The sequence below is a fragment of the Bombina bombina genome, chromosome 2 (assembly GCF_027579735.1).
Source record: "Bombina bombina isolate aBomBom1 chromosome 2, aBomBom1.pri, whole genome shotgun sequence".
Taxonomy (NCBI): domain Eukaryota; kingdom Metazoa; phylum Chordata; class Amphibia; order Anura; family Bombinatoridae; genus Bombina; species Bombina bombina.
In genome coordinates this window covers 1,256,442,571-1,256,458,441 of record NC_069500.1, presented here as the reverse complement: position 1 = coordinate 1,256,458,441, position 15,871 = coordinate 1,256,442,571, and the positions used below count along the sequence as shown (strand labels likewise).

Genomic DNA, 15,871 nt, shown 5'->3' with positions numbered 1-15,871 from the left:
TTTTTTTTTTGCTTGTGAGGTCACATTTACTTTCAACTAGTAATACACTCACAATTGGCTGATCCAATCAGCCAACAGGATTTTTCCTACCTTAATTCCGATTGGCTGATAGAATTCTATCAGCCAATTGGAATTCAAGGGACACCATCTTGGATGACGTCATTTAAAGGAACCTTCATTCTTCAGTTGGACTTCGTTTGAAGAGGATGCTCCGCGTCGGATGTCTTGAAGATGCACCCGCTCCGCGCCGGATGGATGAAGATAGAAGATGCCGCCTGGATGAAGACTTCTGCCTGTCTGGAGGACTTCTTCTGGCTGGCGTCGATGAAGACTTCTGCCCGTCTGGAGAACCACTTCGGCCGGCTTTGTTGAGGACTTCGGCCCGACTGGATGAAGACTTCTCAAGGTAGGATGATCTTCAAGGGGTTAGTATTAGGTTTTATTAAGGGGGTATTGGGTGGGTTTTAGAGTAGGGTTGGGTGTGTGGGTGGTGGGTTTTAATGTTGGGCGGGTATTGTATTTTTTTTTACAGGTAATAGAGCTGATTACTTTGGGACAATGCCCCGCAAAAGGCCCTTTTAAATGCTATTTGTAATTTAGTATAGGGTAGGGATTTTTATTATTTTGGGGGGCTTTTTTATTTTGTTAGGGGGATTAGAGTAGGTGTAATTAGTTTAAAATTCTTGTAATTATTTTATTATTTTCTGTAATTTAGTGTTTGGTTTTTTTCGTACTTTAGATAATTTTTTTCAATTGTATTTAATTGTAGTTAGTTTAGGTAATTAATTTAATTATAGTGTAGTGTTAGGTGTAATTGTAACTTAGGTTAGGATTTATTTTACAGGTATATTTGTCTTTATTTTAACTAGATAGCTATTAAATAGTTAATAACTATTTAGTAACTATTCTACCTAGTTAAAATAAATACAAAGTTACCTGTAAAATAAAAATAAACCCTAAGCTAGCTATAATGTAACTATTAGTTATATTGTAGCTAGCTTAGGGTTTATTTTACAGGTAAGTATTTAGTTTTAAATAGGAATAATTTAGTGAATGATAGTAATTTTATTTAGATTTATTAAAATTATATTTAAGTTAGGGGGTGTTAGGGTTAGACTTAGATTTAAGGGTTAATAACTTTAATATAGTGGCGGAGACGTTGGGGGCAGCAGATTAGGGGTTAATAAATGTAGGTAGTTGTCAGCAATGTTAGGGATGGCAGATTAGGGGTTAATAAAATTTAACTAGTGTTTGCGATGTGGGAGGGTGGCAGTTTAGGGGTTAATATGTTTATTATAGTGGCGGCGATGTCTGGTTCGGCAGATTAGGGGTTAAAATTTTTATTTTAGTGTTTGCGATGTGGGGGGGCCTCAGTTTAGGGTTTAATAGGTAGTTTATGGGTGTTAGTGTACTTTTTAGCACTTTAGTTAAGAGTTTTATGCTACATCGTTAGCTCATAAAACTCTTAACTACTGACTTTTAAATGCGGTACCAGTCTTGACAGGAGAGGCTGTACCGCTCACTTTTTTGCAGACTCATAATACCGGCGTTATGCAAGTCCCATTGAAAATATAGGATAGACAATTTAACCCCTTAACGACCGAGGACGTGCAGGGTACGTCCTCAAAAAAAAGGCAGTTAATGCCTGAGAACGTACCCTGCACGTCCTCGGTTTGGAAAGCAGCTGGAAGCGATCCTGCTCGCTTCCAGCTGCTTTCCGGTTATTGCAGTGATGCCTCGATATGGAGGCATCCTGCAATAACCTTTGGTAGCCATCCGGTGCAGAGAGAGCCACTCTGTGGCCCTCTCTGCACCGGAGATCGGTGGCTCCCTGCGCTGTTGGGTGGGAGCCGGACCGGGAGGCGGGTGGCGGCCATCGATGGCCCTGGTTATGTGCAGGGGGGGCGGGATCGTGGGAGGGGACGAGCAGGGGCGCGCACGGACGCGCGCGTGTGCACGGGAGGGCGGGGTCGGGCGCGTGCACGGGGAGGGAGCGGGTGGGAACCGCTACACTACAGAAAATGAATTAATAAAAAATGTATAAATTTCGAAATATTTAAAAAAAAAAAAAGATCAGCAAGGTGGTGGGGGTTTGTCTGTGTGGGGGGGGAAGCTACACTACAGAAAAAAGCCCCAAAAAAATAAAAAAAACACTTTTTTTTGCAAACTGGGTACTGGCAGACAGCTGCCAGTACCCAAGATGGCCCCCAATGAGGCAGAGGGGAGGGTTAGAGAGCGGTTTTGGGGGGGATCAGGGAGGTTGGGGGCTAAGGGGGGGATCCTACACCCTAGCATATGTAAATATGCTAAAAAATTTTTTTATTTTTTTTAAAAAACCCTTTTATTTTAGTACTGGCAGACTTTCTGCCAGTACTTAAGATGGCGGGGACAATTGTGGGGTGGAGGAGGGAAGGGAGCTGTTTGGGAGGGATCAGGGGGTGGGATGTGTCAGGTGGGAGGCTGATCTCTACACTAAAGCTAAAATTAACCCTGCAAGCTCCCTACAAACTCCCTAATTAACCCCTTCACTGCTAGCCATAATACACGTGTGAGGCGCAGCAGGATTTAGCGGCCTTCTAATTACCAGAAAGCAACGCCAAAGTCATATATGTCTGCTATTTCTGAACAAAGGGGATCCCAGACAAGTATTTACAACCATTTGTGCCATAATTGCACAAGCTGTTTGTAAATTATTTCAGTGAGAAACCTAAAATTGTGAAAAATTTAACTTTTTTTTCAATTTGATCGCATTTGGCGGTGAAATGGTGGCATGAAATATACCAAAATGTGCCTAGATCAATACTTGGGGTTATCTACTATACTACACTAAAGCTAAAATTAACCCTACAAGCTCCCTAAAAGCTCCCTAATTAACCCCTTAACTGCTGGGCATAATACACTTGTGGTGCGCAGTGGCATTTAGCGGCCTTCTAATTACCAAAAAGCAACGCCAAAGCCATATATGTCTGCTATTTCTGAACAAAGGGGATCCCAGAGAAGAATTTACAACCATGTATGCCATAATTGCACAAGTTGTTTGTAAATAATTTCAGTGAGAAACCAAAAGTTTGTGAAAAAATTTGTGAAAAAGTGAACGATTTTTTGTATTTGATCGCATTTGGCGGTGAAATGGTGGTATGAAATATACCAAAATTGTCCTAGATCAATACTTTGGGATGTCTACTAAAAAAAATATATACATGTCAAGGGATATTCAGGGATTCCTGAAAGATATTAGTGTTCTAATGTAACTAGCGCTAATTTTGGAAAAAAGTGGTTTGGAAATAGCAAAGTGCTACTTGTATTTATGGCCCTATAACTTGCACAAAAAGCAAAGAACATGTAAACATTGGGTATTTCTAAACTCAGGACAAAATTTTGAAACTATTTAACATGGGTGTTTTTTGGTGGTTGTAGATATGTAACAGATTTTGGGGGTCAAAGTTAGAAAAAGTGTGTTTTTTTCAATTTTTCCTCATATTTTATATTTTTTTTTATAGTAAATTATAAGATATGATGAAAATAATGGTATCTTTAGAAAGTCCATTTAGTGGCGAGAAAAACGGTATATAATATGTGTGGGTACAGTAAATGAGATTGACAGGTAAGAGAACCTAAAGTTAAGGGTTTAATATAGCACTCATTCCTACTAATGTTAGTTATATAAAAAATTGAATTTTTATTACTTAAAGTTAAAATAATGAAGGGGATTCACCCCTTATTGTACCCGCTAACTCGCTGTACACCTTGCCCCCCTGTTTCCTGGCCGATAGCAGCTCCCTCGGCTTCAGGTGACAGGGACAAGGGACAGCAATTAAAACCAATATAAATGTGCACCGAGGTGCTTACAAATTCCACAAACGCGTTTCGGCTGTGTAAATCAGCCTTTATCAATGTGTAAGAGCAAACCGAGGCCCGGGTGCCACCCTCTTATATAGTGCTAACACAAACTGTCTCCACCAATCCACTTCGGCCTTTGACAACGCCCCTCACCGCACCAATAGGACACTGTGCATTCGAGGCGTATCCTAATGCATGCATTTGATAGGATAGCCTGGAGCGGCTTCGTCTCTGCTGGTTTTTGATTGGTGGCGCATAATAACAACTTGTACTCGATCAATAAACAAATACAATTCCTTACATTAAAACATATTTGGTTATTTGTAATGTCCATCGTCTCATGATACTCACTAGCTGAAATCATCATTGCTATATATGACTGTTCGATTTTAAGTCTGTTAGCGAATGTATGTTGCAATTCAGTGTTAGGCTGTCCTGTCTGCGCGAATAGTCGTAATCTGATTAAGCAGACTTTATCATTATTCTGTGTTCATGCATATGGTAATACATAGTCATTAATCACAGACAGTATATTACCTTTGACATATATGCACTGCATGTATCAGGATTTTCAAACAAAGGAAAGGAGAATTACTCTCACTGACATTTAGCTCTATATCACAGTGGTATTATTGTTCTTAATGCTTCATTTCGATGCTTTGAGTCAGATCTATTAACTGGTGGACAGAGTATTGCCTAGCTGGAGTATAAAGACAAATATGTTTATATCATCTCTTAGGTAAAGATGTATAGTACTCCTGTTATAATCTTAGCATATTATCTTAGTATGGTAAGACTTAAATAATTACTTACAAACATAGATAGATAATCCACACATATTAGTATTAGTATGAAAATACATATACATTGTGTTTAGAATTAATTGTATATGCTGTTTATGAACGGAGGCTGTTTATGAGAGTGGTTGTTAAATTATAGTCGTAGTTGGCAACTAACAGGGGAGAACAGATAACGCACTATGGGCGGCACATTTAAGACAAAACAACTTGTTACTTATATGCATGATGTACTATATGAGTGTTGATTTTATATTGACAGTATTAATCATCTTGTATTCCCTTTCGAGCATTGTAGATGTGTTTAGTTGTCATTGATTGTTATTTAAACTAAAATCAACTTTTTCATTTAACATTTATACTACATCATAAAGTATTGTTTTAAATACAGATTCTGAAAGATAATAAGATTCCTCTTCCTCCTACTTTACAAGAAAACCCAATAATTATTTGCTTCATTCATTCCGTGTGGCATTACTGTGTTCAGTTTGAATATCCAGCTCGTTTCTTTTTGTAACAGAGTATTCTCAGTGCTACCACCTCTAATGCCCGGTTTAACCTTTTCTAAACCCCAACACTCGAAGGATGTAGTTTTACCTGCATGGTTAAGCAGGAAATGTTTTGCTACACTTGTGATTTTTTTGCCTTCTTTCATATCTTTTTTGGCATTACGTATGTTACTGAGATGTTCAGTTATTCTGGTACCCAATTTACGAGTTGTCATGCCTGTGTATATTAAATTGCATGAACATGATAGACAGTAAATGACATTCTCACTCTGACAGTTAATATGAGTTTTAATTTTCCAATTTTTTGAAAATCTGTCAGTTATAGAGTCTTTTTTGGTCATGAACTGACAGATTTTACAATGGCCACACGGAGTGGAGCCTTGATATATTGGCTTTTTATTTCTGTTTCTGTCAAAGTGACTTTGTGTGAGATTGTCTCTTAAATTTCTGGCACGTCTGAACGTAAAAGATGGTCTTTCCGGTATCAATCCTTTTAAACGTTCATCACTTTGGAGGATGTGCCAATGTTTTTTAACAATAGAGCTCACTTTTTCACTTTGGTTATTGTAGGTGGATATGAATCTCATGTTATTCTCATCTGATTCACATTTTTTGTTTTTCGGTTTTAGAAGATCCGACCTATTTTTGGCTAGTGCTTTTTGGTACGCCTTGGCTAGTAATTTCTTCGAGTAGCCCCTTTGAAGTAGTCTGTCTCTTAATTCTCTTGCAGCTTGTTTGAAAGAGTTTAGGTCTGTGCAATTTCTCCTTATTCTAAGGTATTCACCATATGGTAAACTGGTGATTGTAGACGGATGATGGTTGCTATGTGCATGCAGAATATTGTTTGTTGCAGTAGCTTTTCTATATGTGTCCGTCACTAGTTTGTTATTATATTTAGAGATGGTTAGGTCCAAAAACTCAACTTTGTCACAATTAGCATTGTAAGTTAGATACAATCCAAATGGATTGATATTAAGCAATTCAATGAATTCATTGAGTATCTCCATTGGACCTTCCCATATAAGGAGAATGTCATCTATATACCTGGACCAGTGGGAGATGTACTGTGTATACTGGTTCATATGTTCATTGAACACAATCATCTCTTCCCACCAGCCCAGGTATATATTGGCATACGTTGGCGCACAAGACGTGCCCATTGCGGTGCCACAGACTTGTAAAAAAAATTTGTCATCAAACACGAAGTAATTGTGTGTGAGAACAAATTTCAGTAGTTTAATGATAAACTCTTTGGTAGCTAAATCCATATCAGTATCTTTTTGTAGGAAATGAGCTATAGCTTTGATGCCCCATTCTGTTTTAATACTCGTATAAAGGGACTCTACATCACACGTTACTAAGATAGAGTGTTCAGTAATTGTGATGTTTTGCATTTTATTCAAAATGTGCATCGTGTCTCTAGTGTGCGATGGTAGAGCCTCAACAATGCTTCTTAACCTTGCATCAACGTATCTGCTAGCTTTTTCTGTCAAAGATCCTATCCCTGAGACAATTGGTCTCCCCGGTGGGCATAAGATATTTTTATGGATTTTCGGCAATAGATATAAGGTAGCTACTCTAGGATTGGTTACCATTAAATAGTTGTATTCTTTTTGGTCAATAATCTTATCATTAAGTGCTGTATCGATCAATTTATGATATATTTCTTTGAAGTTCTCTGTAGGGTTGCCCAAAAGTCTTTTGTAATTAGTACTATTTGTGAGTTGTTTCATGGCTTCTACTGTATACATTGTAGTTGGCCAAATTACGATGTTACCCCCCTTGTCACTATTCTTAATCTGAACATCTGTCCATTCAGTCATTTCTTTTATTGCATCCATTTCAGGTTTAGTCATATTATTGATGTCACATGTATCTTCATTCATAGCTATTATATCCTGACATACTAGATTCAAAAATGTAACGGCTTGAGGTGAAATAGTGCTTGGGGGGACAAATTTGGACTTGGTTTTTATGATCTCTCTCCAATTGTCATTATTGGATAACAAATCACTAGTTACTGATTCATTATCTTCCAGTAAAGATATTAAATCGTTAAGGGCTGTTCTGTCAGTTGTCTCAGTGGTGGTTAAACTGTTCTGCATGCACATAGCAACCATCATCCGTCTACAATCACCAGTTTACCATATGGTGAATACCTTAGAATAAGGAGAAATTGCACAGACCTAAACTCTTTCAAACAAGCTGCAAGAGAATTAAGAGACAGACTACTTCAAAGGGGCTACTCGAAGAAATTACTAGCCAAGGCGTACCAAAAAGCACTAGCCAAAAATAGGTCGGATCTTCTAAAACCGAAAAACAAAAAATGTGAATCAGATGAGAATAACATGAGATTCATATCCACCTACAATAACCAAAGTGAAAAAGTGAGCTCTATTGTTAAAAAACATTGGCACATCCTCCAAAGTGATGAACGTTTAAAAGGATTGATACCGGAAAGACCATCTTTTACGTTCAGACGTGCCAGAAATTTAAGAGACAATCTCACACAAAGTCACTTTGACAGAAACAGAAATAAAAAGCCAATATATCAAGGCTCCACTCCGTGTGGCCATTGTAAAATCTGTCAGTTCATGACCAAAAAAGACTCTATAACTGACAGATTTTCAAAAAATTGGAAAATTAAAACTCATATTAACTGTCAGAGTGAGAATGTCATTTACTGTCTATCATGTTCATGCAATTTAATATACACAGGCATGACAACTCGTAAATTGGGTACCAGAATAACTGAACATCTCAGTAACATACGTAATGCCAAAAAAGATATGAAAGAAGGCAAAAAAATCACAAGTGTAGCAAAACATTTCCTGCTTAACCATGCAGGTAAAACTACATCCTTCGAGTGTTGGGGTTTAGAAAAGGTTAAACCGGGCATTAGAGGTGGTAGCACTGAGAATACTCTGTTACAAAAAGAAACGAGCTGGATATTCAAACTGAACACAGTAATGCCACACGGAATGAATGAAGCAAATAATTATTGGGTTTTCTTGTAAAGTAGGAGGAAGAGGAATCTTATTATCTTTCAGAATCTGTATTTAAAACAATACTTTATGATGTAGTATAAATGTTAAATGAAAAAGTTGATTTTAGTTTAAATAACAATCAATGACAACTAAACACATCTACAATGCTCGAAAGGGAATACAAGATGATTAATACTGTCAATATAAAATCAACACTCATATAGTACATCATGCATATAAGTAACAAGTTGTTTTGTCTTAAATGTGCCGCCCATAGTGCGTTATCTGTTCTCCCCTGTTAGTTGCCAACTACGACTATAATTTAACAACCACTCTCATAAACAGCCTCCGTTCATAAACAGCATATACAATTAATTCTAAACACAATGTATATGTATTTTCATACTAATACTAATATGTGTGGATTATCTATCTATGTTTGTAAGTAATTATTTAAGTCTTACCATACTAAGATAATATGCTAAGATTATAACAGGAGTACTATACATCTTTACCTAAGAGATGATATAAACATATTTGTCTTTATACTCCAGCTAGGCAATACTCTGTCCACCAGTTAATAGATCTGACTCAAAGCATCGAAATGAAGCATTAAGAACAATAATACCACTGTGATATAGAGCTAAATGTCAGTGAGAGTAATTCTCCTTTCCTTTGTTTGAAAATCCTGATACATGCAGTGCATATATGTCAAAGGTAATATACTGTCTGTGATTAATGACTATGTATTACCATATGCATGAACACAGAATAATGATAAAGTCTGCTTAATCAGATTACGACTATTCGCGCAGACAGGACAGCCTAACACTGAATTGCAACATACATTCGCTAACAGACTTAAAATCGAACAGTCATATATAGCAATGATGATTTCAGCTAGTGAGTATCATGAGACGATGGACATTACAAATAACCAAATATGTTTTAATGTAAGGAATTGTATTTGTTTATTGATCGAGTACAAGTTGTTATTATGCGCCACCAATCAAAAACCAGCAGAGACGAAGCCGCTCCAGGCTATCCTATCAAATGCATGCATTAGGATACGCCTCGAATGCACAGTGTCCTATTGGTGCGGTGAGGGGCGTTGTCAAAGGCCGAAGTGGATTGGTGGAGACAGTTTGTGTTAGCACTATATAAGAGGGTGGCACCCGGGCCTCGGTTTGCTCTTACACATTGATAAAGGCTGATTTACACAGCCGAAACGCGTTTGTGGAATTTGTAAGCACCTCGGTGCACATTTATATTGGTTTTAATTGCTGTCCCTTGTCCCTGTCACCTGAAGCCGAGGGAGCTGCTATCGGCCAGGAAACAGGGGGGCAAGGTGTACAGCGAGTTAGCGGGTACAATAAGGGGTGAATCCCCTTCATTATTTTAACTTTAAGTAATAAAAATTCAATTTTTTATATAACTAACATTAGTAGGAATGAGTGCTATATTAAACCCTTAACTTTAGGTTCTCTTACCTGTCAATCTCTACTTATACATATTTTAGGGTAGCACCGGATTCATTATCCATTTATTCCTCTATACACTATATCTAGTGCCAGTTCTCTAATCTTTAATCTTAGGTACAGTAAATGAGTAAGAAGAAAATTACAGCTAAACACAAACACCGCAAAAATGTAAAAATAGCCTTGGTCCCAAACGGACAGAAAATGGAAAAGTGCTGTGGTCATTAAGGGGTTAAATAAGTGGATTTGCGGCATTAACAAGTCTGGCCAAAAAAAGTGAGCGGTGGTCATTTCAAGACTCGTAATACCAGCGTTACGAAAAAAGCAGTGTTGGGACCTCTCAACGCTGCTTTTTAAGGCTAACGCAAGACTCATAATCTAGGTAAGAAAATGTAAGGTTTAGAGCTGATATAATTACTTTATATAAACATATTCAAGGTCCATATACAGGGGTCTATTTATCAAGCTCCGAACAGAGCTTTATGCCCCGTGTTTATAGCGAGCCTTTAGGCTTTCCAAAAACACAAGTTATGAAGCAGCGGTATAAAGACCACTGCTCCATAATCTATCCGCATACTCTGAGGCGGCGGACAGACAACGACGAAAATCAACCCGATCCAATACAATCGGGTTGATTGACACCCCCTGCTGGCGGCCGATTGGCCATGAATCTGCAGGGGGCAGCATTGCACCAGCAGTTCACAAGAACTGCTGTTGCAATGATAAGTGCCGACAGTGTATGCTGTCGGCATTTATCGATGTGCGGCGGACATGGTTCACTATAGCAGACCATGTCCGCCTGCACAATGATAAATGAAGCCCACAGAGTTGGTAGAAGCTCTATTAGTTCCAGGCAAATTGTTTGTGACAAAAGGTCCAGCAACGTAAACATTTTTTCACCGTAAGAGCAATCAAATTGTGGAACTCATTTCCTAAGGAGGTAGTGAGTTACGATACCTTAGATACATTTCTGGCTAGAAACAGAATTCTGGAAAATTATTGCTTGAGTTAAATCGGTCACCTTTTTAATTGGATTAAATTATGCTCAATTGGACTTTTTATTGTAAATCAGGTAGGATCTGTATAGGTTGAACTTGATGGACTTCTGTCTTCTTTTAACCTCATCTACTATGTTACAAATGTCCCAGTTTTCAGGGACCATTCTAGCTCCACTCAGAACAAGTCTTGTTCTACTCATGAAATGTCCCAGCCATCCCCACAACCTGTCTGCTACCCCCACTCTTACCGATATTGCTATGTGTACAGAACTCTGGTAGGCTACTAACCACATGTTCCTTAACTGCCTCACCCCAGAATGACACTGGGAAATTGTGAGAATTAAGCTATAACATAAAAATGTATTTTGCAACCTTAACATTTTCTATTTTGGTTAACATTATAATGCGGCAGCAATTAATTTCTAAAAGGAATTTGTTATGAACAAAAATTTGATAAAAAACATCCACATTAATTTAAAGCTAGATAAGTTAATTTAAGATTTTTGGCACACAATTGTTTCAAGTAATTACATTTCATAATGATAATTAAGATAAAACATATAATACTTACCAAAAATTTCTAAATGGGGTAATGATTTCAAAACATTTACGATCCATGCTTTTTACAGTTGCCATTGTCATTTTAATATCTGTGATGGCAATTCCAGCACTGGCGTCCTAAAAAGTAAAATATATGACAAAATGTCTTCAAATGTTAGTCATACTGATTGAATTTAACACAGATGTAGCACAAGAGATATAATCATCTGTCACTTTCTGTCACAGTAATCATGTAAGCGTTTTTATTTAAATAGGATGTTACTTTAGTACATTTTTAGTGTGAGAGCCTCAGTACAAGATGATCGAGTCAATTAGATTACAAGTACCACATATAATTACTAGTCATTCAATAAAAAGAAATCAAACCAAAGTACATTGTGCAACTGCTAAGTAAAATGAATGCATATATAAGTAATTAAGGTTGGGTTGTCATTTGTTTACATGTACCTTCATCACATAATCCATTTACTTGTAGATAAAATTAAAGAAATCTTAGCAATTGTATTTAAACAATATTACTTTATATGCCTTGCATTTAGCTGGTAAAACCTTTGTCTCGTATAGTTAACTGAGACACCACTGCTTAAAGGGATAATAAACTGTTGAGTACATTTGCAGTGGCATGGTTACTACTCACCAATAAGTAGTTGTGAGATAAATAAGTCAATAAAGAGCAAACCTCAGGGCCACAGTACCATCCGTTTGAGTGTTGGGTGCTTATGTGCATTTTATTAAGTAAAAAGCCACAAATTATTTATCTATCTATCTATCTATCTATCTATCTATCTATATATATATATATATATATATTTTTTTTTTTTTGTATATGTATATATATGTGTGTGTGTGTGTGTGTGTGTGTATGCGTGTGTGGGCGTGCCACTAGACACAATTAGGCCAATTTAACAAAGGTCTTGCGGATCTGATCCGACAGTGTGGATCAGGTCCACAAGACCTCGCTGAATGCGGAGAGCAATACGCTCTCCGTATTCAGCATTGCACCAGCAGCTCACAAGAGCTGCTGGTGCAACGCCGCCCCCTGCAGACTCACGGCCAATTGGCCGCTAGCAGGGAGGTGTCAATCAACCCGATCGTACTAAATCGGGTTGAATTGCGGCGATTCCTGTCCGCTTCATCAGAACAGGCGGACAGGGTTACGGAGCAGCGGTCTTTAGACCGCTGCTCCATAACTTGCGTTTCTGGACTCGCCAGAAACACGGCCCTTCAAGCTCAATTCGGAGCTTGATAGATAGGCCTTAATTTCTCTTACAGCAAATTACTCCCTTGGTGCTTATAGCTTGAAATAAATATTTCCAAAATTAGCTCTCCCTCCAAAGACTTTTTTAAAAGTATTAAACCTTATTGCATGTAATTAAAACCTTGATATTATGTATAATGTCCGTTTTTAATGTGAAGCAGCAAACTTTTATTCTTGTTTATTATTTTAATATGGGCCATTTTTAATTAAACTTTTATTATCAAGTGTGAAAATTCTAAAATAGTTAGTGAGACGGACATGTTATTGATTAATTATGTTTGGTGAGATATTTATCCAATGTCATTGAAATGAATAAAACAAATGCATAGATAACTAGATTGAAGGCAAAACTTTGTAACAGATATCAAGGTTTAATCAATTTTCAAAGGAGATAGCAGTGAATATACTAAAAATAAGATATTGCATAGAAACATTTGCCTAGTTCTCTTCACCTGGCTTTAGATAATCTTAGCCAATTTAATTTCTATTTTATGAAATAATAATGGATAAAATGGCTATGATTATTTTTATGGAATTTAGTTTTTTGGAAACATTTGTAAAATGGAAGCTTGTTGTAATCTTTGATAGAAGGAAAGCTGGACGGAAAGCCTGACAGACAGAGATAGAAAGACAGACAGCCTGACAGACAAACAAAGAAAGATAGATAGACAGACAGCCGGACAAAGAAAGATAGACAGACAGACAGATGGAAAAATAGATAGAAAGATAGATAGACAGACAGACAGCCTGACAGACAAAGAAAGATAGACAGACAGAGAAATAGAAAGATAGACAGACAGCCTGACAGACAAACAAAGATAGATAGACAGACAGACAGCCTGACAAACAAAGAAAGATAGATAGACAGACACAAAGAAAGATAGGTAGATAATAGATAGATAGATAGATAGATAGATAGATAGATAGATAGATAGATAGATAGACAACCAGACAGACAAACAAAGAAAGATAGACAGACAGAGAGACAGACAGACAGATAGATAGATAGATAGATAGATAGATTTTTTTCAGTTGAGGAGAAATGAAGGATAGGAAAGTACAGACCAGATCACCACTACAGGCAGAGCACACTGTGCTTCCTAGTTGAACATACCTGATCTTGCAAAATAATGTTTTTTCCACTGTTTTTTTTATTATTTATTTTAATATCTATTTATAAAATAATAGGTAAAGAAATGATACTGAATCATAAACACAGATTTAATGGCAATGCATTGTCTACTAGCAGCACTGCATTTTATGTTTATAATAATGTACAAAATTCATGTGAACAATATTTTGATCTGCCCAATTGGCTATGCACTATAAATTGCAAGCCTGTTTTCCTCTGACAGTGTCTGCTGTACCTTCATTGCTGATTGCTGTCTTAGTTTGTCCATGACAATCTGACTTAATTCAATAATGAAAAATGTTTTTTGTTTTCCTGTAGCGTTGTGCGCACAAAGCTGTGGGTGATGGCGGCTTGTCTAGACTGTGTAACCTGAAATGGATCATATGTTTAACAGTATGATTGCTGGTGGGTGTAGACTATGAAATCGTGGATTGTCTGTAATAAAATCCTATCGTATGCAAAGCAATAGTAACCTAAAAATACAGTATTTGTGAAAAGAAAGAAAAAGCTGTATATAATATGCATGTATAGTGAAAATACTCTGCAAGATTTGTCTTTTAATAAAGTTGTAAGCATAGAACCCAGTATGGTATTTCTAAAATGTAAATCTAGTTTGACTATGTTACTGTCAGTATAATCTATTATACATAACCAGGCCACATATTTATACTTGACTGAATAAGAACCAGAATAGAAAACAGAATATATTTCCAAATAAGAACTAAGTGGAAAAAATAATAATTAAAAGGTTCAGCTAGTCTCCAAACAATATGATTGACATAAATTGTAGTGTGGATAGATGCATAATATGCCAATCTAAATCCAGGATCTGATCAACCCTATGTTTTTGTCAACAACTGCTTAGACATTTTTTCACCCCTGTGCTGAAGCCATTTTTGTACATTACAGTTAAACCTTATTTTCTGCACTTTTCTGTGACTTACCCATACAAACCATAGATTTTTTTTATTTTTTATTTCTTTACACATATTTTTTAATAACATGTTAGGTCAGAATATAATGTTGGCTTACAGAATTACCCCCCATTAATTAAGAAAAAATGTAGCATTCAAGAAAAAAAGTATTTTGTCCCCTAATTGCTTTTTAAATATTGCAATCAAACCTTATAGTTATAAATGTATATTATAGCATCAATTAACCTTCTTGAAGAACTGAAATTAAATATTACTATCAGGCCTTATAGTTAGAAGTGTACATTATAGCATATATTAACCTTCTTGAAGAACTGAAATGTAGAGTTCTGTTTTAGATCATCTCATAGTCTATACAGAAAATATGTAGGCATAAAATATCTAAAAGACACGTGCACTTGTTTTCAAATGAATGATAGCATTAACCATATCTTGTATTATTCGGATAAACAAGCCATCAACAAACAAATGCATGTAACAACAAAACAAATGTGTTGATTCATTCATGTGGTTAGGACATTTACTCTGAATGTAAGGAAAGAATTTTCGTCAAATGTATACTAGTCAATAATCCAGCAAAGTCCAATGACTCATATGTAGGCGAATAAGTATGTAGGCTTCACTTTTCGTCCTGTACAAATCTGACTCCATTATATATCTACAGTATATTATGTCTAATTTAACAAATAAGAACAAACAGGGGAGTAAGCACTGTAAGTATTTCTTACAAACAATTACAATTTATTTCAAGTAAAACACACATCCTCTCCAAATGCAAAAAAATGGATAAACCTCTGGTGTTACATTTCTAGACACCCACAGTGTATGTTGTCACCATAGTAACCCACATTAAGTTGGTTTAAATATTAAATCATATTAGGTCTACAATGCAGCTTTAATTTATTGTTGTTATTTCTCTCAATTAATATAACTACAGTATATAGCTGTCAGCCATATCTTGCATTGCTGCTCTCTAAGTAGTAGATATAAAAGATGCCCTGTTTTGTTGGAGTAAAGATCAACTTATTTTAGTCATTCTAGACTTAAGTGGACAATTTAAAGTTGCAATGCCGATTTAAATAAAATATAGCAATGCATATATCAGTGTTATTAGCATCGTAAATAATTTTTATCAAAAGATACTTCTAATGTAAATACTATGCATACAATGATCTTATAATAGAAATGGTAAAAAATACTAGTAAAACTGCAATGTAGCAAGAAATTAAATCGATCTGTAAATCGGGTTTACACACTAGTGCCTAAATCAAAAGCAAAACTCACATAGGTAATACTAACATAGAGCTCTATTAATGTGAGCAATTCCAGAAACATTTTATCATGACATCCACTAGGATATGGCATCATAATAACAAAAC

General features: G+C 36.3%; 1 protein-coding gene across 1 annotated transcript in view; it reads right to left on the bottom strand.

Annotated features, from left to right (window-relative positions):
- ARAP2 (ArfGAP with RhoGAP domain, ankyrin repeat and PH domain 2) overlaps nucleotides 1–15,871 on the bottom strand; it is a 626,699-nt gene that overhangs the window by 381,732 nt on the left and 229,096 nt on the right. Inside the window, exon 10 of the mRNA XM_053704072.1 lies at nucleotides 11,181–11,287. Within this exon, the coding sequence (XP_053560047.1) occupies nucleotides 11,181–11,287 (107 nt within the window). The remainder of the gene's footprint in view (nucleotides 1–11,180; nucleotides 11,288–15,871) is intronic.